The 25,124-nt window shown below is 36.7% G+C and overlaps 1 protein-coding gene across 2 annotated transcripts in view; it reads right to left on the reverse strand.

The window, feature by feature from the left end:
• PDGFD (platelet derived growth factor D) overlaps positions 1-25,124 on the reverse strand; it is a 292,008-nt gene that overhangs the window by 36,788 nt on the left and 230,096 nt on the right. For both annotated transcript variants that reach the window (XM_044668763.1, XM_044668762.1), the window contains exons 4-5: positions 13,465-13,527; positions 8,020-8,218 (exon numbers count right to left, since the gene is read on the reverse strand). In XM_044668763.1, the coding sequence (XP_044524698.1) occupies positions 8,020-8,218; positions 13,465-13,527 (262 nt within the window). The remainder of the gene's footprint in view (positions 1-8,019; positions 8,219-13,464; positions 13,528-25,124) is intronic.

Raw genomic sequence — 25,124 nt, forward strand, 5'->3', positions numbered from 1 at the left:
TTCCTTCTTTCCTTCTTTCCTTCCTTCCTTCCTTCCTTCCTTCTTTCCTTCTTTCCTTCTTTCCTTCCTTCCTTCCTTCCTTCCTGTCAGTAGATTTGAACCCAAGATCTCTGATATATTCATGCCTGGTGCTTTATCTACTATACCATCTGGAAACTTCTTTAAGGCTCAGATTACGTCTCCTCGGCAAAGTTTTTCCTAATTACTCTAGTTAATGCTCCCATCTGCCTCAAAGTGACTTATATTTGCTTCTTTATTTACATCTTGTATCCTTTAGTAAACATAGAACTCTGTCAGGACAGAGATTGTTTTACATTTTGTCTTTGACTCCTTAGACCTTAGCATGGAGTCCCAGAGTCAGCCAACCAATAAGCATTAAGCATAGTGCTTACTTTGTGCCAGATACTGGGTTTAGATAGGGAAAAAAAAATTCAGTTCCTGCCCTCAGGGGGCTTGCATTGTAACGAAGGACAGCACACATAACTAACTAGGTCATATAAAATATATCAAAATTATACAAATGTGATTTGAAAGGGGAAAGCAATAGCAGGTCTGGGGATGGTAAAGGCCTGCAGGAAAAGGTAAGATATAAGCTGAATCTTGAAGGAAACAAAGGAAACTAAGGGGTTGTCAGGGGCCAGAGCATTCCAGATATTTGGGAGAGATGGTTAGTGCCAAGGTGGAGATGAGAAATGGAGTGTTGTGTACCTGGAGTAAAGTGTAGACCAGTTTAGGTGGATCATAGAATTTATAGGCAGGAGTAAGTTTTAAGAAAACTAGAAAGGTAGGAAGGGATCAGGCTATGAATTTACTTTCAATGTAAAACAGAAGATTTTATATTTGATCTTGAAGGTATTGGGAGCCACTGGAGCTAGTCATGAAGGGAAAAAAACAATTAGATTTATGTTTTAGAAAAATCACTTTGGCAATTGAGTGCATCGGAGTGGGGTCAGTTGAGGGTGGGAGACAATCAGAAACATTGATTAAGCACCTACTGTGTGTCAGGCATTGTACCAAGCTGTGGGAATACAAAAGATGTAAAAAACAGTCCCTGCCATCAAACTTTATAATCTAATGAGACAAATACTAGGCAAAGAAATATATACAAGCATGCTATATAAAGAATAAATAGGAAGTAGCTAACTGAGGGAAGGCATTAGAGTTAAGAGGGGTTAGGGAAGGCTCCTAGTAAAAGATGGAATTTTAAGTGAAGGAGATCAGCAGATGGAGTGGAGGAGAGAGAATGGTCCAGGCATGAGGGACAACCAGAAAAAACCCAGTTTGAAGGTTATTGTAATTGTCTAGGTGAGAGGGAATAAGAGCTTGGACAAGGGTTGTGGTTGTACAAGAGGAGAAAATGAGATGAAAATAAGATAAATAAGAGATGTTGTAAAGGAAGAAACAAAAAATATTTGGTCACAGATTACACATAGGAGATTTCTCAGGTTTTTGTTATATTACAAATGATTCACTTCAGTTCATCTCTCCTCCTCTCCTCCTTATCTCTCCATCTTAGTACTGTGCCATGGAAAGAACATTGATACAAGTTCAGAAAGACCTGGTCTCTGCCACTTATTAGCTGCAGAATCTTTAGTAACAACCTTTCTGAGACTCAGTTTCTCCATCTGGAAATGGAGATAAGAGTATTCATGATACTTCATAGGTTTGTGGCAATAATGAAACAGAATAAAATAATATATGCAATACAATATTCTTAGTAACCGTAGTGCTACATAAACGTCTGTTTTTACTCTTATTAATCCTGTTCTTGCTTTCTTCTTTGTCCCCACTAGCAAATGTGAAACTCTTTGAAGTATGTATGTACTCTTGTTCTTAAGGCAGAAAATCATGGCTCCCTTTGCCAGTTTGATCCCACAGGTGGTTCTGTATCCCTGGAATGATAAACAATTAAGTCAAGCATATTTATATGCGTTCAGAAACTGTGGGAAATTGCCAGGATTAAATCAAATGGTGAAAATCTGCTTTCAGGCAATTCTAAACAAGAGATTAAAAGACAGAATGAAAGCCAACTGAAAGAGGGAATGTGTTTATATGGTCACAAACAACCAGGATGTCATCCTGATTTCTCTGGCAAGATCATTTGAGTAACTGAACATGCTGTTTTAGAGGAGAACTTTATTGGGAACTCTCCATTTGGATATGTACCAAAGCTGAACCTCTAGTTATTTGCCAGTACCTGTCCTCAGAATACCTGCTAGGTGAATCATGAGGAAAACTGTCTTTATGATTCAAAGGAGACCAGGAAAATCTGAAAAATTCTTAAAAGCTCAAATGTAATTCTTATTTTTGCGTGTCTATCTTAACTCATTAATGGTAGAAAGAAGAAGAGATTAACATTGCCTATAATTATTACTGACTAAAATATTTATTCAAATTGAATTTTTTGGTCAATTTTCACTTTCCAAGAAAATGTGTGTATATACAAACATGTGCATATATTTATATATGCATAGGTATATATAATTATATACACAGATATGCATAGATATATACATAGGTATAAATACATACATGTACATGTATATATAGGTATATATGCACGTGCATTGTGAAATACATATGTGTCTATGTGTATATACACATATATATGCATATAGGATGAATTATAATCATTTCCATAGAGCATAGGTTGAGGGAATTAAGATCTTTCACTTTCAGAAGAGTAGATTAGGAGGTATGATTTAATATATGTTCTTGTTGTTCATTTGTTTTGCTTGTGTCTGACTCTTTGTGACCCTATTTGCGCTTTTCTTGGCAAAGACACCACAATGATTTGCCATTTCCTTTTTCCTGACTTAATTCTTCCCAACTTCAGGTCTAACAGTCTATCCATTGTGCCACCTAACTGCTCCTAATGTAAAGTATATGAAAGATTATTCAATTACAAAAGATAAAAAAGAAATATAAGCAATAAGTAGAAGCAGAAAATAAACAAATTTAATTTTGATGGAAGGAAATTAAAAAATAACCAAATATCCCAAATAAGCTGCTCCAAAACTCAGTGAAGGTTAGGAAGTGTGTGTGTGTGTGTGTGTGTGTGTGTGTGTGTATGTGTATGTGTGAGAGAGAGAGAGAGAGAGAGAGAGAGAGTCATTTATATACTACATACCTAGTATGTGTCAGGTATTTTACTAATATTATCACATTTGATTATATTAAGAACACTGTGAAGTGGGTGGCATTATTATTCACATTTTACAGTTGGAGAAACTGAGACAAACAAGAGGTTAAATGACTTGCCTAGGGTTTTACAGGTACTTAATTTGAGGTTTTTCCTTCCTGTTCTGCATAGAGTTTTCAATGAATTATTTTTAGTATTTAAGGGCAGGGAAGGGTGGTAACCTATATTCCCTTAATTATCTACATTGGTTAAGAAGTTGGAATACAAAGATGTAGTCTGTGGCTTATTAATTCTACATCTTTGATATCTCTCCAATGGTTAAAAAACCACAAGAAATGCCTCCCTTTAACTATCATCTCAGATATAGAGAGAAGAAGATGGTGGCATTGGACAAAAAAAAGGAGTAACTTTCTTTAAAACTACATCTAGTTTTTCTCTTTACCAAGGATAACCTGTCTGTCTGAATGAATGTCTTCTCTATCTCCTCCAATTGCTTGTTCTATCATCCTTAGTCTAACACATTAATCTCTCCCTGTCTACTAGCTCCTTTCTATACATGCCCAAATCTCTTCACTATTCTCAAAAACCCCTTACTTGATGCTTCCATTCCTGCTAACTATAGTCCTATCTCCTGTTCTTTGTGGCTAAATTCCTTTAAAAGGACATCTACAATAGATGCCCCCATTTTCTCTCCCTTCATTCTCTTCCTAGTCCCTTACATCCTAGCGTCTGACCTCATCATTCCCCAGAAACTGCTCTCTCTAAAGTTATTAGTAAGCTCTTGATTACCACATTCAATGGCCTTTTGACAGTTCTCATTTTCTTTGACTTCTCTATATAGCCTTTAACAATCCAGTCCCTTCTTCTCTTTAATATTTTCTTCTCTTTAGGCTGACAATTCTTAATTTTACCTACCCTGCCCCAAACTCTTTACTGACTTCAGCATCTCTAGTTTCCTTTCAGACATCTTGACTGGGAAGTCCAGTAGATATATTAATTATGCAAAACCAAATCATCATCTTCCTTCTTAACTCACTTCTTCACCTACCTTTCTTATTATTGTTGATAGCAACACCATCTTCCCAGACCCTCAGGATTACAACCTAGATGTCATTCCTGAGTGCTCACTATATCTCACCTTCTATTGCCAAAACCTGTGAATTTCCCCTTTGTAGTATCTCTAGCATATGTCCCCTTCTGTCTTCTGACACTGCCACTACTCTGGTTCAGGCCTTCATCACCTCATACCTTGACTTTGGTAATAGCCTTCTGGGAGATCTACCTCCCTCAATTATCTCCCTTTTCCAATTCATCTTCCATTTATCTGACAAAGAGATTTTTCTAAAGGATAGGTCTGATCATGTCATCCACTTGCTTAATAAGCTCTAGTAGCTCCCTATCACCTCTAGGATCAAATATAAAATCCTCTACTTGGTGTTTAATGCCCTTCATAACTTAGCTTTCCCCTACCTTTCTAATCTTCTTATACCATATCTATACATTTTTGTTTGCTTATTATATCCTCCATTAAGATGTGAGCTTCTTGAAGGTAGAATCTGTCTTTTGCCCCTTTTGGCATCCCAGTACTTACCTTAGTGCCTGGCACCTAATAAATGTTTATTGACTGGCCATCTGAGCCTCTTTGTGAGGGTGCCTTGCTGATTGGTCAGTTTGATTTTATTGCTTCTTGATCACAGCTTCAAGTATCTGCGTTATTTTCTGATAGAAGAGCCCCTCCACAGCCTTTCTTTGGGCTGCTGTGTTTCCTCTAATTACCTGTAAGTTCCTTATTTTTCTAGTCTCCAACCTCAAGCATTAAGACCAGGGGGGAATTGAAGTGAATAGTTTTATTTAGTATCCTAAAGGTAGGAGTATCAATGTGTTTACTTGAGAACAGTCTCATATTTTTATGAATGCTGGTGAGGAAGTGTGGCACAGTTGGGGAAGAGAAATAGGAATACCTGATTCTCTTTCAGGTTGTACTTCTGATACCTCCTGACTATTTTACCTTAGGCAAATCATTAATCCCAGGGCCTCTAACCAATGCTCTAAATTGCTAAAAAGATGCATACAGATTACAAACAAAATTTCCCCACACTAATTAAATCACAAGGTTGGACCCAGAAAAAGGGGAGAAAAATAATCTTGCTTATAACAAAAAACAATTTCTCTTTTATCTAAACATTCTCAACATATGACCATGATCCTTTTCGAAAAACTTACTGCTCCTGGACTCAAAGATAAACACCTTTCTCTGTCATTTAATCTTTTTTTTTGCCTGCTCATTTCCAGCTTTTCAAGTCTTCTTTCACTTGACTCTCTTCCACACACTGTGTACTTTAGCCACACTGGTTGACTAGATATCCTGCATATGAGAAACTCTGATTTGTACCTCCATAACGTTGTACTTTCTACATTCAGTTCCTAGAAGGAATTCCTTCCCTCAGTTTCACTTCTTGAAATTTTTAGTTTCCTTCAAGACTCTGCTCTACAGCCATCTTTTCATAAAATACTGGGTGTTCCTCCAGCTGTTAGGGTACTGGCTCCTCAAACCTTCTTGTATTCAATATTTTCAACATAATTATATGTATACATACTATCTCCTCCATTAGAACGTAAGGTTCTTAAAGATACATTCTCAGCACTTAAAATTATGTCTTAATTATGGTAATCTAATAATTATTTAATGTCTTGTTTGATTGATTGGAATGTAAGCTTCATGAGAAATTCTTTTGTGAATTTTGCATTTCCCCTGGTGCTTAGCACAGGATTCTGTTTACAGTAGATCCTTAATAAGTTTTAGAATCATTGAATTGCTATGGATGTCAAATGATCTTAACAACATTCCTTTTGCAGCAGACTCTGAATGGAAAACCTTAATGATACTAGAAAATAGAAAACAGAATCTAGGATTCCTTTGTTCCATGAATGCTACTCCTGCAGTGTTTTTCCATTATTCTGAGAGGCAGCATGATAGAGTGGAAGAATACTGGGTTTAGAGTCAAGAGATCTGGTTTCAAATCCTAACTAAGAGACTTATTATCTGTTTGACTTTGGGGAAGTCCTAATCTATAAAATGAAGGCGTTATACTAGATATTCCTTAAAGTCCTTTCTAGTTCTAAATTTGATTTTCCAATTTTTAATTTCTCCTGATCTAGGATTCTTCATCTGTAAAATGAGATGGTTGTGTTTGTTGATCACATATGTCCCTTTCATCTCTACATCGATTATCTTTAAAATTAACATAATAAGAGATATATACAATTGTCTGATTTAAAAGGAGTACACATTTTAAATGTGGAAGGTACAGAGGAGGTTCTGTGTCTGTTATACCAAGACAGAAATATCATGGGTAAAAATGAGACCTAGCAGAGAATCTATCCTTAGGCCTATCATAGAAGAGGGCAGCACGGTAGAATGCAATGGTCTTGTAAAAATACCTGACATTTGTTTTAAAAGTGGACATTTGCTATCACTAATATACTAGTGCTAAAATTAGCTAAATCTTCATCTCTCTTCCCAAGTTACACTCCAGCATAAATAACAAAGCAAAAAAAGGTCACATAATATAACACAATAATGTAACTGCTACTGGAGTAGCAAAGGAAGCTGGTTCTTAGAATAATGGGCAGAACTCTGTTCTTGGAGGTAGGAAATGTCTGTATTTGTTACTTCCATATATCTTGATGATTTTGAGTGGATCTCAGCCTCTCTCTATCTCATTTTCCCTATCTGCTCTTCCCAAATAACCCTCCATCTCCTGACTCTATGCCATGGTATTGGCCATCTTCATGTCAGAACTCTCCCTCCTGCTACTATCAATGTATCCTCACTTCAATGATTCTGGAAGAAAGAGTGAGGTTGACGACTTTGTGTAACTATACCTCACTTAAATTCATTTCACTCAGAAGTCTACATTAACCCATAATGACATTGGTCCTCTGAAAATTAAAGGCAAAAACCAAAAACTCTCTCTCTTCACTTTTAACTTTTGGAGTCTCTGAATTCCTTTAGGACTCAGCTCAAGGACCAGTTCTATGTGAAGGCTTTCTTGATTCCCCTTATCTTTCCCATTTCCCTAGATCCATACTGGCAAACCCATGGCACATGTGCCTCCTTGTGCCATTGGGGGCTGCCCTTCTCCACCTCTCCACATGCACCTGAGGATATTATTCACATGCCTTGCCCCTCTGTCCAGTAGCCCAATGTGAGTACTTCCTTCCTTCCCGATCTGGGATATTGTGGGGGGCTCACAGGTGGCTTAAGGATGCTGTTTTGGAACTCAGTTTCTAAAAGGTTCACTATCACTGCCCTAGATGCTAGTATTCTCTCTTCCCAAACTATTTTATATTGACTTTGTTTATATTTTGTAGATAACTCATCGATGAACACGCTGCCACCCACATTATAATGTAAACTACTGGAAGGCAGGTATCTTTTCACATTCTTTCTTTGTGTCCTAAGCCCTTAGCTCAGTACCAGATATGTAGTAGGCCTTTAATAAATGATTGTTAATTTATTGATTGACCTGTAAAAACAGGAAAAATAATACCTTGCCTGCTGCCTGCCTGAAGGGAGGGAGTTGGAACAGATAATTTATTGCTACCCTTTGCAGCTTTTGAATTTATAACCATTCTAAAATTGACTTTGGTCTTTCCTAAGAATACAAACTCGCCCCTACATAAGCAAAGCTGTTCAGATCACAGACACAAACTTCATTTAAAATCTTTAAAGTATGATTGTTCAAGTAGGCAGCTAATTTGAGGTAATATAAGTGCATTAATGAACCTTTCAGTCTATTACCATTAAAATAATTAACTCCTTATTAAGCAAATGAACATCCCTGGTAAAGAAATCCTAAGTGATTGTTTCTTACCTTTAGATTTCCTGTCATAGTAAGACCTGCCTCGGTATTGAGGGGTATCCATATACAGATTTTCGAGATCTTCCTGCCAGGTTTCTGGATTAAAGTGCTTGAGCAGGTCTTCCACGGTGTCAAATCCAGCAACTGTCTGATCCAGAGCATCTGCTGTGAGCGTGGGATCGGTCACTGATGGAGAGTGATAGGATACCCCCTAAGAGTGACATACAACTCAGTGTACTCAGGGAAAAAAAATGCCACACCTATGAAACATAACAGTCATTTAGTAATAGTAACTTCTTTCAAAATAGTTGTTCAAAATGGAATGGGTTCACACAGAATTCCAGTAATCTCTGGTCATGACACACTAAAATGGCAAGTGCCATTTCCCCACTCCAGTATCAAATAAAACCATAATATGCACTCAACCAGTCTTTTGCAAATCTAAAACTAAAGAAAATCCTTCAAATAGGGAAACCATCCTGTCCTTGAAGTTATGACCAAATTAAAGAATATGCTCATTCCATAGGGAGATAAACAAATTCAAAATTCTTATGTGTTGTCTCTCTGGAACATACAAGCTGTCAGTGATAAACCAACATTCTGGAGCCTTTTCTCCCCACTGTCCATTTCTGTGAAAGCTCTCCTTGCTCTTGCCCACCTTTAGCCCTCCCTATTGACCATGCTCAGGAAGAAAGGGGTGAAGGGGACTTCTTTTGGTGTGTCTTCAATTACTGAAGGTGTTGCTTGAGCTAGTGTGTATTCATCTTGCATCTTGCAAAAGACTTATTGTTCAGTGAAGTGTATTTTCCTACCCACAGGCTAATTAGCAGTGGCTTCAGCTCTTTTGATAAAGGTGGAAAAATCACATGGGAAACTAATTAAAGGAACAGTGTTGTGGTTTGCTAATGATCATTACTATCGTTAAAACATCTTCAGGAAGTCAAAGAGTGACTCCAAAGGACAAGATAATGTTGGCCACCTAAAACAGAGGAGGTTTTCTACTACAAATGCATCCTTTCTAAGTTTCCAAAGGCTCCCTTTACTAACCCTTGTCCAATCCAGATGCAAATGAACCATGGCTCCAATAGCTTTGTAAAAATTTATGACCCATTACAGGGAAATGAAGAGAATGGATCCTCAGCTGAGTTTCAAATGTGCTCAAAGGAGCTGCCAAGTCAATACATTTCTCCCAAGGACAAATAGTGCCTATCATTAGGGAGAAAGAAGATTATTAATTAAAATTGAAGGAGTACTTGCATCGCTTAACAAAATTCCTTAGACCTATGGGAGAAACATCATATGCTCCAAGAGGAGAGCCAGGAATTCCTATGCAAATATTTATATATTTATTTAAAGTTTATGTTCTTTTATTGTCTAAGTTCCTTCAAATGAGATTGGAGTTTCCATTGCCATCATTAGAAAAATTGGTGGTGGTAGGGGCAAGTTGACCATCTTCAAATATTTGAAGGGCTATCATATAAAGGAAGGACTAGACTTGCTCTATTGAGCACTAATGAGAAGATCCAGAAGCAAAGAATAGAAGTAAAAAAGAAGCACATTTAATCTTGTTTTCATAGAAAAATTCTGGACATTTAGAGCTGTCCAGAAATGGAATAAGATGTCTAGAGAGGTAGCGCGTATCCTCGTTTCAGAAGTTTTCAGGCAAAGGCTGGATGACCATGTTAGGTATAAGTGGGACTAGAGAGTGGCTGAGGTAACTTCTAGCTCTCAAATTTCATGATTCTCTGACCTGAGAGAGCAGAGGTTCAGGTCAGCCGAATGCTTGTTGAATGGCCATTGCTGATTCTTTAATTCAGAACAAAACTAGGCAGATGTAAAAGTGATCCTGAGTACTGTAGTTTATATGTGATAGTATCATCACCTGGTTTCCCAAGAGATACAATTGGCTTGTTCAAATGAGCCAGTGGATACCACTCTGCCTTATGTTCCTCTGTCTGCTTTGGAGACCAGGGTTAAGATTTATGAGGAGTGACTGATCTTCCTTTCTATTTTATCTCTGTCCTAGTGGCTCCAAAAGTTCTATCAAATTTCTTTTCAGGATTGAATAAAGGAAATTGAATAAAAGAAAGTAAAGGATTAGCGGTCATCTAAAAGATGGATTAAGAACCAATCTATGTAATAGTGGAATAACTACTTAATTTTCATCCTTCGTTTAAATTAGTCCTGGGTTACCCACTCTTTTAGGAGATCAATGGCAACATTTGGTAGGTAATTCTTTGGGCAAATCCTGTCATTTATTTATTCCTCTCAGAAGCCATATTTGGAATAATAATGCAGAATCCAGAAATTAGTGGAGTCTATATGGTCATGGAGTCTCTATATTTCATTATATGGCCATAGTACAATGAATGCTGAAGTGATCACATAATTAATTGTGGTCCACATATGTGGTTAATTCTGACAATTCAATACAATGCAAAAATATAAGGACTGTTTTAATTAGTGTCCATGGTATTTACATGCTCCCAATGAAATAGGTGATTTACAATTCTTAATTGAATCTTATGCCATAAAGTCGAAGGCACAGAGAAACTAAGACAACTGAACCGAAGTGGGCAAACAACTATATGTAAAAGCTTTAGAAACCATTTTAGAATTGTGGCAGTGGGGGAGGAGGGAGAAAAGGAGAGCAGAAAAGAAAGAAGGAAGAAATATAATTTATTGCTTTTAAAAATATAAACAGGGAAATCAAACAACCAATACAAATTGGCAAAGTAGGTTGTGATAACTTTTCAAAAAGCAGAGATAATATTATTTGAATTTATTTCTAAAGATTTCTAGATTATGGAATGTATGGGATATGTTTCTCATACTCAATGGTTGAGTGGCTCTTCAGCTGCAGTAAGATACCTGATGTCTTCTGGGCATGAGACTGTGCTGCACAATCTAAATGAAAACTAAATGTAAAATTCTTCCATAAGAATAAGCATCTGCTGAGTTCTTCCTTAAAGTGCCCTGTAAATTTCATGTAAATTTATCTATTATACTGATTTGTCAAATGTAATTTTAAAGGTACTTGCATTATTTTTAAATTTAAAACAACTGCTAAATAGCCAAATCAATATGAATCAAAACAAAAAAATATACTTTTTTGCTTTATTTTCAAGACTCCTTCAACCAGGACCTTATTCCTAGGAATTGACTGGAGCACCTCACTCTGTCCCACAAAAAGTGGGATTTTTATGAAGAAAATAGAATAGAACCTCCTTTGTCAGTGTGGGATTATATCTCATACTTAGATCTAAGTCATCAGTGTTCACATATAATGAAGGCTCCTTATAGGAACCCCAAATCTTCCCAGAAGAGACAACCTTACTTTTAAACACAGATTCCTGGGAAGATGAGGATCTCTCCAGGGAACCTACTTCTATCCTTACACCCTCAATGTTCATTTAACATTTAGAGAATTCTGTCTTTTGGAACTAGGTCTATCAGTGAACTCTGAACTGTCAAGAATTCATAATCCTACAAGTTTATATAGACTTTATTAGAGTAACAAATTAGAAGTTCTCCTTGGTGTTGCAACTGCTCTAGCTCAATTTATCATTCTTTTTAGAATCACACTATCTTTAGGGTACATCATTTCACTTTCTGCTTACTTTTGTTCCACCACGGTGAATCAAGAAGATTCTAGTGTATCAAATTTAGTTCCCAATCTATGGAATTATCAGTCAGTTTCCATCTTTTTAGATCCTTTGAGACCCCATAGCTCAGGTCAGTTAACCTCCAACCACATTCTCAGATCTATTTTAAGCTCAGGCCAATATGGACTTTACCAGGTAGATGGAAGAAACATAATCTGGTTCCTGGGTCCATAGATTGGGAATTAAGCATCAACTCAGTTTTGTCATTGAACAAACTCTGACATTCTTGTTCACTTTTAATAGCTGGATTTTTGTTTTATTGCAACTATTCTTCACTGGACAATTCCCTAATCCTGTCCTTCTATAACCTGCCAGATCATCCAGCTAATCACACCATCATCATATCTGTTGCTGAGCTTTGAGTACATGTTCAGTCTTGGTGGTGTTACGATAAAAAATAATAAAGGCTGATATAATAATATAAATTAGTATTTTAATTAAAGCCATGCTGATAGGGATAAAGTCATTAGACCACGCGCCAGTAAGAATTCAAAACTGCCGCCCCAGCCATTATTGATACCTCCGTGCGCTCAGGTAGCTAAAGAGAGAGCTTACTTTAGGATTTCCTCTCATTTAAACTGTTCTCTGAGTGGTGACGCAGGTGTCCCCATGCCCAAAGAACCGGAACCGGAAACCCATTGGACCATGTGAAATGTAGTTTGATAGTTCCCACGTGTCCATAGAAAATATATATACTTTTAGATGGCATCTCCCAAATTCCAATTTTACAGTCGAGATACTAAGGAGTTAACACATTTTCCTGCCAACTGAACTCCAGTTCTAATAGCCTAGTTCTGTGTATGTTTTATGCTGAGTCTAGCCTACCTAACATAGATTCCTGCCTACCCCTATACTTTTGTCTATATGAACTCAAGCCTCTCATTTTCTACACTTGTAACAGAGATTTTCAAAATAGCAAAATACAATTTCTCAAATTCATCATCAAGAATTGGGCTTGAGGGCGTATTCTGTGTGGCTGACCTAAGAGCTGCTCCAAGTAAATAAAACAATCACAGGTCCCCTCTTTCTAAAAACTTCTGCTCCATGAACTAGGGAGGGGAAGATCATCAAAAGAGTAATTGTCACCAAATAACCTCTCATCATTCCCACATATGTCCAGCATCATGATCTGCCTAGTGTAGTCTTTAGGTTTTTTTAAAAATAAACTACTTCCAAATATTATGAGCAAGATTGTTTTGAGATAGAACACTGTGCCTTCTATTCTGGGCATATAAAGAGACAGAAGATCAGATATTTCTAACTTTGGAGAATAAGAATGGTGGCATAATACATATTACAACATAACAAGATGTGCTAGGGTAAATTTTGTTCCAGTTCTCTTTCAAATGAACAAATGCTTATACAAATACTTGAATATTTTAAGTCTAAGAAAAACTCCTTATAATAACATAAAGGTTAAAAGTTTCACCTGGCTTTCTCTAAAATTTATTGTAAAATTTCCCATTTGAGCACGGGCCATGTAATTTTGTAGTTTGGTCTGTCTGGAGAGTTCTTTTGTTGGCAGTTTCTACTTTGAAACTGACAAATACTTTGCTATTGGACGTCACATGCTCTTACAGAGGCGTCTAGCATTTCTTAACATTTTTTGAAAAAGAAAAAAAGGTCCTGGGCACAACCCAATGTAACTGGAATGACACGGGAGAATACATCCTGCTTCAAACTTTGGCTTTTGGTTAAACCAGGATTTTTTCTTGCAGCTGAAGTTGTATGAGAATTGACCTTGGCTCCTCCATCAATTTCTTACCCTGAAGCCCAATAATGAAATACTTACTGAAAGGGAGCTTGTGACTGACTCCCAGTTGGTCTCTGAGGCTGCTGGGGGTTGGAAATCATCCTAGGAGGCAAAGAAACACCCACATAAGTCAGTTAAGGCTGCACTTAATTCACTCTATCCTGTTTCAACACAACCCATTCTTTGGAAACTTCTTCCAATTAAGCTATATTAAGAGTTGAGATTTTTCATTCTTGCATAACAGATCATCAGTTGCCTTTCAAAGACTTTCTTAGGTCCCTTACAAGGTCAAGATTAACAGGCAAGCAGCCACAAGAACAGTCCATCACACAGAACTGGAGACAGCTTCTTATGCACAATGTGACCTCTTCATACCTCTTTGTTAATATCTTATACAAGAAACTGCTGGACCCAGCTCTATAAAGAGGTGCCAGCTGGAGATGAAGTTGGACAAAGAATAAATTCAATAATGACTGTAGGGAGCAACACTGGAAGCAAGAAGGCTGAAATACTCCAAAATATGTTCAGCATCGAGGCTAAGATATCATGGTGTAGATAAAATCAATAGCATGGATGGTAATTGAGGAACTTGTGTTCTATTCCTAGCCCTGCCATCATCTGGCAATAGGACTTTAGATAAAGTCACTAAATGACATTTAAGTCAATAAGCATTTATTTTGTGCCTTCTACATTCCAGGTACTATGATGAAATCTGGGAATACAAAGACAAAAACAACTCTCCTTGTTCACAGGGAGCTTGCATTGTACTAAAACTCTCTGGGACTCAGTTTTCTTATCTATAAAGGGGTGAAAGGAGCTTGGACTTTATACCCCCCATTAAATAAATTCCTTACTGTCTTAAGAGTCTTGGCTGGAGGATTGGAGAGCAAAGGGTAAAAAGGAAAGATGTTTTATAGTTATTTTGTCCAGGGCTTAACTTGAAAAGGTTTGTGATCATAAAAAGACCATCTGACCAGGAAATATATCATTTAATGAAGCATACTTATCTCAAGATATAAGGGCTTTTAAGAGAAGGTACTGCAACCCTAATCACTTTTTCCATATCTATGGTATCTAAAAGTGGCCATTTCCACATGTCAAACAGTGGTTTATTGACTTCTTCCACAAAATCAACAACATATTACTTCCCCCTTAACTGACCAGGAAGTTAGAGGAATTCTGGAGAAATCCCATGAAAAGATAAGCAATTCTAAGCCAGTTTATTTACCTAACCTTTTCAAATTACTGAAGTAGGCTGATACCTTGTGAGAGGTTATGAGAAGGTATATTTCTGGAGTGCTAACATGGTTCCTGCATAAATAATTCCATGCCAGGAAAAAAGAAAAAGGGATAGTTGAAGGCTACTTGGGAATAAAACAATTGGTTTCCATTCAATCATTGTTTATGAAGCACTGAATGGAAACATTGTCATGAACCCTATGGAAAGATTTTTTTTAAAGATTATAATGTATCATCTCTAAACTTGAGGTCATAGTAAGTAAAGATAGGATACACAAGATCATTGAAACTACCAATCAACTAGCATTTATTCCGCTCCTTTTATGATAGGCACTGTAAGTGCTGGGGCACAATGAGGGCAAAAACCAAGTCCTGCTCTAGAGGAGCTTACTGATGCATGGGAAGGAGGAAGACAGCATATAAACAGGATATATACAGATTAAACTGAGGGTAGATCAAGGATTACTCAGCTGAGGCCTAAAAGAAGCCCAGGAAGTCAGGAAATGGAGATGTGAAGGGAGAGTACTCAAGGCATAGGGGATACCCAGCACAAATGTTGCAAGTCAGAAGTCAGGAGAAATAGGACCTGGTACATATTACCACAGGAAGTCTCTTCTCTTTATGACCTTGATTTCTTCATCTATAAAATGAAGGATTGGACTAGATGACCTTTAAGGACTTCTTTTAGCTCTAAATCTTTGATCCCTTGAGGCAGTAAATATAATATTCCCATAGAATACATACAAAAAGGCATGAGCCATTGCTTCCATAGAACTGTATTCAAAGTGCTGAGAGAATGTTGGAGATAATGGAGCAAGCTGGGCTGGAGAAAATCTCAAAGAGAGGAATTTTGAAAAAGGGTTTTGTTGTTGTTTGTTTTTTTTAGACGAGAGCCCTGGAAGTCTGGTGGTATCTATACTGACAAAACATGAGCATTCTAGCTGTGAAGAATGCAATGGTGGATCATAAAATCTTGGAGGGAGGGATCAGTGGATCATCTAAAAACAGGATTCTAGTCAATTTTCTTTGTAGAAATGAGGAAAATACGGCCTAAGAATTATCAAGTGATTTGCCCAATGTTCCACAGTGAGTTTTGAACTCAGAAAGACTCTCTTCCTGAATTCAAATCTGGTCTCAGACATATGACCTGTTTGGCCCTGGGAAAGTCACTTAACCCTTTTTGCCTCCGTTTCCTCATCAGTAAAAAGATCTGGAGAAAAAAGTGGCAGACCACTCCAGTGTCTTCATCAGGAAAACACCACATGGGACCATGAAGAGTTAAATCTGACTGAAAATGATTGAACAAACACAATGACTTAGAAGCAGGGTTTGGATGCAGACTCAAATGGATTCATTGATTGATTTCTATTCAATAAGGTCCTACTAGTTCTAAAATTTGGAAAGAATAGCGGTTGGGTTGGGGTTCTCATAGCCTTAATGATTGGGTTATTCATTTGACATTAACATTGGAACCCCTTTTGCCTAGTTTTAGTTGTTATATGAAAAAATTTAGCCTGTTAATGTTTCTAGGCTAGTGAAAACAAGAAGTTAGTGTTTTGGCAAACCCTAGTCCTCCCATTTTCTCCATACTTTTATCATTTTTAGTCTCCTTTGAAAATTACAAATCCTATATGCTCTCTTCTCGTAGCACACTTAAAATTTAGCAGGTAGAATTGTCTACTATTTACCAGATTAAAGTACTAGTTGCCAATTAAAATGCTGTTTACCGGACTTGAAGTGCCTTGTAAATAACATTTTAAATGCACGGAGAGAAAATGCTGGTAAAGATATCTCTTTCTTCCAGAGAAGGAGAGGATGAATTTTTATGGTGTTATTTTCTTTCTGCCTTTGATGCCTTATTGTGGCACGGAGAAGACCCTGAGTTCTTGAAATAGAGCACAAATTTTGCCAGGTTTTCCCATACTGGAAAGATTTTGAGCACTGGCCTCAGTGACAGATATCTAAGGAGCTACCTACAGGAAGTCTTAGGACCAGAGGGCTTACCACTAAGTAATGAATTTTCTTGACTGCCTTGGAGGATTGAATGTCTCTGAAGACAAAATCACAGCTCCTTGATGTATTGGAGATTTCAGGCTGTAACTTTGCTGGCCTTGGAATGAGGAAGACCTGAGTCAGAATCCTGTTTCAGATATTTAAAGTATGACTTAAGGCAAGTCACATAACTGCACTTAGCTTCAGTCTCTTTATCTGTCAAATAGGATTTTATAACAGCACCTATCATATGTGATTATTATCTATATCAAATGATATGACATATATGAATATAATATATATGTATATAGACTTACACACATAGAGGCACATACTGCTTTGTAAACCTTAAAATGCTAGATATTAACAATTGTTATTGCTATTAAGTGACAACAGTCCTTTACCAATGACTTAAATGTAGTTCAGAGGATCATGCTTTATAGTTTCCTATTCAGTTCATTTTGTTAAAATTATCTCGTGCATGAATGATAGTTTTATCTATGACTACATATCTAAAAACATGGTACCAAAACACTGATTAAAAATAATGAAATCAACTTTGTTCTTCACATCTTGGAAACTGACGACCAGCTCTAGCATTCTCTGTGAAAAGTAATCCTTACATATTTTGAGGCATAAGAATTTTTGAATGGATCATAAGCTTTAACAAAGAAATGAGAAGCTACTTCTGATATTTTAATATTAAATATTTAAAAACTAGATTTCTCCATAAAATGTGTATGCTTAAACTGAGTGCATAAGAAAAGGATATGAATAGAAGAGGAAGAAAATAATTTCTATCCAAAAAATAGGAACTAGTTTTTTTCTCAGTAGTTTCCTTTAAGAAGTCAACATTATATCTCACTTCCCCCATCCACCCTTTCCCCCCAAAATTAAAGGTAGCCTTGTTGTACTCTTTCCTCCTGCTAAAGTGTATAATGTCAAGATAGCCTAATTTGGTGGGGAGTGAAGTAAGAATTTTGTGACATTCATATTCAGCTCTACTTGATGCATGGACATTTTACAACATGAAATTTAGACATTTTTAAAAGCAGTTATGAAAAACAAAACAAAACAGTAAAGCCACCAACCCAGGACCAGATAGAAAACTTCTGAAGATAAACTTGGTTCATTCCCTTCTGTCAATGTTCTTCCCCTACCAGCTCCCCAACCCCATAATCCAAACCAATCACCGCTATCAGAAGTTAGTATAATAACTACAGTCTTACATTCAAGGACAACATAGAAGGATGTAATAATAAAAGCATATGTGGTTCTTTTACAGCTCTGCCCCATTCAGGAAAACTTGTAAAATTATTATTGAAAACTGCTGTAAGATTGTATGAGAAGTTTCATAGGATCATAAATTTAGAGGCAGAAAGGGCTTTGGAGGACATGTAGTCCAACCCATCCTCCCCTGTCCCATTTTCCAGTTATGGAGCTGAGGCTCAGAAAAAGGAATTAATTTCCCTAAGGTCAAATAGATAGTAAATAGAAGAATTGAGATCCAAACCCAGGTCCTCTGACTCCCAAATCAGCATTCTTTCCGCTATGCATCTCACCTTTCTAAGGAATGGCAAACAGGCTTGTAAAATCATGTTTTGCCAATAGCTGGCAACTGGAGGGATTCCAGCCCCTGTGATCATTGCTCAGTAGAACTCAAGTAAATTCTACCCTCCTACCCTTTCCTCTTTACATTTTCAAACTGTAAATCCCTTGGCATTTCTTGCTTTCTACAAGCCATCTTTCAACATCCCACAGCAAAGAAAGGCAGTGCAGTTCCTTATTGCTACGAGCTAACAAATGCACAATGTGTCACCTTCTTCAATGGGGCAAGACTGCACACACTAAATCACAGGAGCCTATGATGAGTGCCCATGATTACTTCCTTTCCCTGTCACTTGATACTCAAGACGCACAGCCTAGACTTGGAGTCTTTGGAGACAGCTGATGGCAGCCAACATCCCAAACAGCTGAAATGATTAGGTTTACCACCTGTTCCTCAGATCTCATTGCAAATAACTTGTTCACATTTTTTCCTGGATGATTATGCTGTATTTGAGTAGATGAGCTATAAACTATTCACTGCTAGAGGGACATATTCCACCTTCACTTAAGGTAAAGCAGCTGCAGTCACTGTTTTCAAAGAACCTCCATCCAAAACATTCCTTAGTTTATCAAAAGTGACTTCTTTCTTGACCAGCTTTAAGAGGCATTCGTCAAAGTATTTCCTCCCATCCTGGAAACTATTTTTTTCTCCATATTGTTTTATCATAATTTTAAGAGGCAAAAATAAAAATCTGTTTCCCAATTGTACCTCTGCTGAGCTGTGTTTTTATTTCTTTGGAAATTTAAAGTAGCCCAAAAGCATTAGTTAGGATTAAAAGGAAAAATAATCAATGCTTGATGATAGTATTGTCAACATTCACTTAATTATTTAAGAAATATTTATGATGTATCTACTATGCTCAAGCCCCTCTATTAAGACCTATGGGAAATTTTAAAAAGAAAAATGCATGGGGTCCAGACTCAGGGAATGTTTATGGCAAAATTGCTTTATAATGAGGTGCTTTTGGTGCCTTAATAACTAGATCTACTTGGATTATGTCCAGGGCATAATTACCTTCTATAAAATCCTGCTTCATAGCAGATATGCCATAGTTTCCAGTGTATATATAGATAGGAGAAATGAAAAAAAGGGAGGGAATAGGGGGTAATATTTAGGATCTAGCAAACACTGAAAACTTGCTGCCAACACATCCCCAGTAGTATTTCCCATGTTCATCACTAAACTGGCTCAGGTTCAAGCAACATGGATAAAAGCCTTGGCAGTAACATAACTGTGTTGGCAGGCAGAATAAACCCTAAACCACCATGGGCCCAAGAGTTGATCATTAACAAAAAAGATCACAGAATATCTTTCAAGGCTATAGGTGAAGCCTGAAGTATATAAAATAGCTCCCAGACCTATGAGGAACTTTAGAAACAGAAAACACTGGCCCAGGGGCCAAATACTTCCATTTCTTGTTTTAGTGTCTTCCTTTGTAGCCATGTGGCCTTTGTCAAGTAATGACTTCCCTGAGCTTTCTTAGTTTTGAAGTGGGGAATAGTGATATCTAATATGTGGCCTGCTTCAAAGTATTAGAAAATCATGGATTCAGAGATAGAAAAGACTTACAGGCCAGTAAGTCCTTCTCCCTCATTTTACAGATGAGAAAACTGAGGCCTATGACAATGTAATGAATTGCTCAGGGTCATATAGCAAGTAAGTGTTCAAGGTAGGATTCGAATCCAGGGCTTCATGATTCCATGTTCATTAACTTATTGATTACACTATGTTACCTTTTTGTGAATATGTGAGAGGGCCAAAGGAGAAAATATATGTAGAACTGTTTTGTGAACTATATATATACAATTATTATCCAATTTGAGAATCTAATTTAATTTAGGTCAACAATAATTTATTAGATATCTATGACAGTGAGGCACTTTGCAAGACTCTAACAGTTCTGTGCACAAGAATCTTGTGTTATACTGTAAGGATACAGCACTATAACCCATCCTTTACCGGGTTATCAGTGATCTTTCTGAAATGCAACTCTGACCATCTCAAAGCCTATTCAATCAACCCCAGCTCCATTACCTTCATAACATCCTCTTTTGGCCTGTTATAGTCCTTTATATCCTGCCTTTCTAGTCTTCACTCACTTTACTTACCCTTCTTCACATTTCCCTTCCTCTGTGATTTAATGACACTGGGCCTCCTTGCTGTTCTTCAAGACTTTCCATCTCTTAATCCCATACACATTTTCACTGAATGTGTGCTATGTTTGCAATTCTCTTCCTCCTCATTTCTATCTCCTTTTTTTCCCTGGCTTCCTTGAAGTCTGAGCTAAAATCCCGCCTACTTTTTACTTCAGGTATACTAAGTGTGTGTTTCCCTATCTTCCAGTTTAATAAAGTGATCAAATAAGGAAATGAGATTAGTTAAACATGACTTGTTTTTTAAGTGCAAACTTACCTACTCCATTTTATCTTATTGGTCCTGTAAGAGACCATCTTTAAAATTCTACTTACTTTAAAACCCACAGTGGACCTCTGGAACCCATGTCCTCCAAACCTGGGTAAATTAATTCACTTAGCTTTAGAAATCCTTACAACTTAGCTTAGACTTAGCTGTCTTGATTGATGACTGTATGAGTACAAACTTACTAAAACCAATATATGCCTTAGATAATACCTTTTTGCTGTTTGTTATCACCTTATGTAAGTACCCTGCCCTTCTCCAACCTCTTTGATCTCTTTCATTGGGCAAAGTAATCAAATCCAGACTATTGATGCTTTTGAAAAAGATGATGATTTTGTTATTTACCCTATGGATCAACTCATTAGACCTCCCAAACTAAAACTCTTCCCTGCCCACCATTTTTCTATGGGTGTCATCTCATATTGTAAACTCCTTAAAGGCAGGAATTATCTCACTTTTTTTTTTCATTTGTACATCCCCAGGGTTAAACCCAGTTTCTGGCAAATAATAAATACTTTCTCTTTCATTCATTCATTTACCCAATTAATAATTTATTCATTCACTTATTCATCAACCAGTATTGATTCATATCATCACCATTTCCCATTCTCAAAAAGTGTTCACAGATGAATACTAGAATATGTCTGAGTTTTGCCAGGTCCAGAAGTAAATTTTATTAATTTATAGTGTAGTAGAAGACAGTACTGGAATTGGAGACAGAAGGCCAAGGTTTGAGTTCTAGTTGTTCTACTATCTGACTATGGAAAAAATGTTTAACTTATTTGAAACTTTTTCTTCTTCTGTGTAACGAGGCTAAACTATCTATTTAGTCTTCCTTACAAAGGAGTAAGTGATACATCAGAATCTCAGAATTACAAGGCACTGTTTTTACTAACCTGTACCTTTCCCTTTTGAAAATCCGGGATGATATTTGTCTAATTTTAGTCTTTTGGCATTATTTTTTTAATTAACATTTTTTACATAATTGAAAGACTTTCTTTCTCACATACTTTCCCTCTTTCATCAAGAAACAAAAAAAAAGAAAAGAAAAGAAACCTCTATTATAAACATGTCTAATCAATCAAAACAAATTCCAGCCTTGGCCATATTAAAAAATATATCTCCATCTGTATTCTGAGCTCATCATCTTTTGATCATTACATGGGTAACATGTTTCACCATGAGTCCTCAGGAATTGTAGTTGGTCATTGCTTTGATCTTTCTTTGTTGTTTGTTTTTATAATGTTGTCATCATTGTTGAGATTTCCCTTAACTCTGCGGAAGTTCATACAAGTCTTCTTGGTTTCTTTGAAACTACCTGCTTCATTAAGTCATACCACAATAGTATTCCATTGCATTCATATGCCATAACTTGTTTGGTCATTGCTCAATTGATATTGATGTCTTATTATTCATTGATACTTGACAGTAACTCAACAATCACATTTGCAAAGTACTTGTAATATCTTGGAATGTGACTTATCCAGACTTAATTTGTTGAACTTAATTCTTTTCTTTCTAGTTCCTTACCTTGAGTCTCAAAACTTAGTTAATTACTTATTCAACTCTTAGTCTTAAAGAACACTCTCCTTACTAATGAAAGCAGAAGGAAAATTTTTTGAAGTATAGACAGATAAAGAGAGAAAGAAACAAGGGGCCATAGAGAGAGACAGTGAAGAGACAAAGAGACAGAAAGAGACAAAGAGAAAAGAGCCAGAGAGCCCAGAAGAGGGAGGTAGGAAAGAAATAGGTAGTCAAAGGAAGGAGGCTAGAATCTGAACAAGGTCATAAAATTGGTTAGCAGTATACAATTTTTTGTTGCCCATTTTTTCCTACTAGATTTCTGGGTTGTATCACAGGTACAATATATTCTGAACTGGAAGGGACCTTAGAGGCTATCTTGTCAAACTTCTTCATTTTACTGATGAGAAAACTGATGCATGAAGAGGTATCATGATTTTCCCAGGGTCACACAAGTAGTAAATAGCAGAGCTGGAATTTGATTCATGTTATCTAACTCCATAGGCAGAATTATTTCCATTATTCCACATGGACATTAATGATCATCTATCTAATAGAAATTTATATTTATAAGAAGGTGAATTTTCATTAAACTTACATAATTGGTTTCTGTCTATAGAAAAAAGTATACACCAGATATGGGAGCAGACTGTTCATCATATAAGATAAGATCCCTAACCTCAGTTCTTAGTAATAATTCAACTTTATAATTGTTTATAATTTATGGCTTATAAAACACTCTAAAATATATCATATTATCCTGGCCATATTACATCTGCTATTCTGAGCTCGGTTTTGAGTGTCACATTTTTAAAAGTTCATTGATAAAATAGAGAATATTCAGAGGAGAGCAAATAGAATAGTAAAGGAAGTCAAGTTAATGTCATTTGAAAATCAGCTGAAGGAACTGTAGATGTTGGATATGGAGAAGAAAATTTGTTGGGGTATGTGTGTGGGAATGGGAGAGGTGACTGAGATGAAGATTATGATAGGGAATCATCATAGTGAAGAAGACTTAGATTTGGTCTGTTTAATCCCTGAGGGAACATTTCGGCACAGTAAGGAGAAGTTGTAAAGAAGCAAATTTAGGTTTGATGAAAAGTGGGGACAAAAAGAAATATATTTTTGGATGTGACTAGTGCCAAAATACATTTTATTTCACTGTGCTCATGTGATATGAGTATTCTATATTTCTTTGTTTTCAGTGAGTACAGGCAAATGGGAGGGAAAAATGAATGTTTTTTTTTTTTAAACCCTTACCTTCTGCCTTAGAACCAATATTGGTTCTAAGGCAGAAGAGTGGTAAGGGCTAAGCAATGGGGGTTAAGTGACTTGCCCAGGGTCACACAGCTAGGAAGTGTCTGAGGCCAGATTTGAACCCAGGACCTCTCGTCTCTGGGCCTGGCTCTCAATCTACTGAGCCACCCAGCTGCCCCCGAAAAATGAATGCTTGATAATTGATAAATATAATAAAAACATTTAAATAGATATCATCCTTAACTAACACAGAACCTTATCTCAATCTACCCCCTTTCTAAGGCACAAAACATTTTAAGGGGAAAAAAAATCCCACAACAGGCACACTGGGAAAACATCAATTCTTCTCTAAATACTGAAATAAAAATGGAGGTTAGATTCCATTTTAATCCATGTCATTTCAACACAGTTGACAGAGTGCTGAAATGGCTCAATGAAGACATAGGGTAACTAGACAGAGAATGTGAGAGTAAGAAAAAAAATGGGCTTAAGTCTTGCCTCTGTCGCATAAAAGCTGTGTGACTTTGGGCAAGGCACTTGAGCCCCAGATAAAGAGAGTTCAAAGATAATAAGCAGCATTCTATAACAATATAAGTGTTTGGTGTTTTTTTTTTTTGGGGGGGGGGGTGACAGGGACTTCGTAATTTGTATTTTACCATGAGTTCTTAGTGCCTGGATTATTGTATATCCTTAATAAATGACCTATCACAGCATTTGCAAATTATTAGCATGTGTGCTGGCCTCAATGAGGGAAGCTGCTCCGTTTCTCCTCTTCCCAGTGCCAAGTACATTTTTTGCATGCCACTCCCTTCTGTCCAGCCACCCAAAGTGAATACTTCCTCCCTCTGCTGTCTCTCATAATGGGGTGGGAGGTGGGTGCTCATAGACAACTTGAAGTTGCCCTCTGGGCACACTGATGGGAAACTCTTTACTAATGCTGACCTACCATCTATTGGTCTAGTATCTCTCTCTCTCTCTCTCTCTCTCTCTCTCTCTCTCTCTCTCTCTCTCTCTCTCTCTCTCTCCCTACCTACCTGCATTTGGTGGGAGTTTTATGATGAGGAATTCTTTACATCAATCTACAGAAATTTGAAACAAAATAGAAAAGGTAATAATGAAAAAGCCACCATGCTATAATGAAGAGAATATTTGACTTGGAGTCAAGAAGACTTAGGTTCACATCTTCCCTCAAACATTTACTGGCTGTAAATGACCCTCTTTTACCTTGTTTTTGTGTGAAATGGGTCTTATAATAACATCTTTTGAGAGAAGGCATGTTGTATGCATCAAATAAGGTGACATATATAAAGCATTTTGAAAACCTTAAAGCAGAATATAAATCATGATAAGGTCACTAAAGCTTGTTATATAAATTTGTATAATTTATAGTTATATATTTTATTTTGCATTTTTATGCAATTTTTGCAATTTTATTTGCATAATTTATAGAATTATATAAATTACAGTAAGCTTGCTAGATGATGCCTTGGGAAAATACTATCTCCTACATTCTGATGTGTTCGCTGATGGGGAAGGTAGCACAGGAACAAAGATTCTCCAGAACTTCATCCAAATGCTAAATTGTCTAAAGTGATCATTTCAGGAACCCTTTGAATAGCAGGTGTATATGTAGCACATTTACTATTCTCCTTTCATCTATCTG

Source organism: Gracilinanus agilis, chromosome 3 (assembly GCF_016433145.1).
Source record: "Gracilinanus agilis isolate LMUSP501 chromosome 3, AgileGrace, whole genome shotgun sequence".
NCBI classification, from domain to species: domain Eukaryota; kingdom Metazoa; phylum Chordata; class Mammalia; order Didelphimorphia; family Didelphidae; genus Gracilinanus; species Gracilinanus agilis.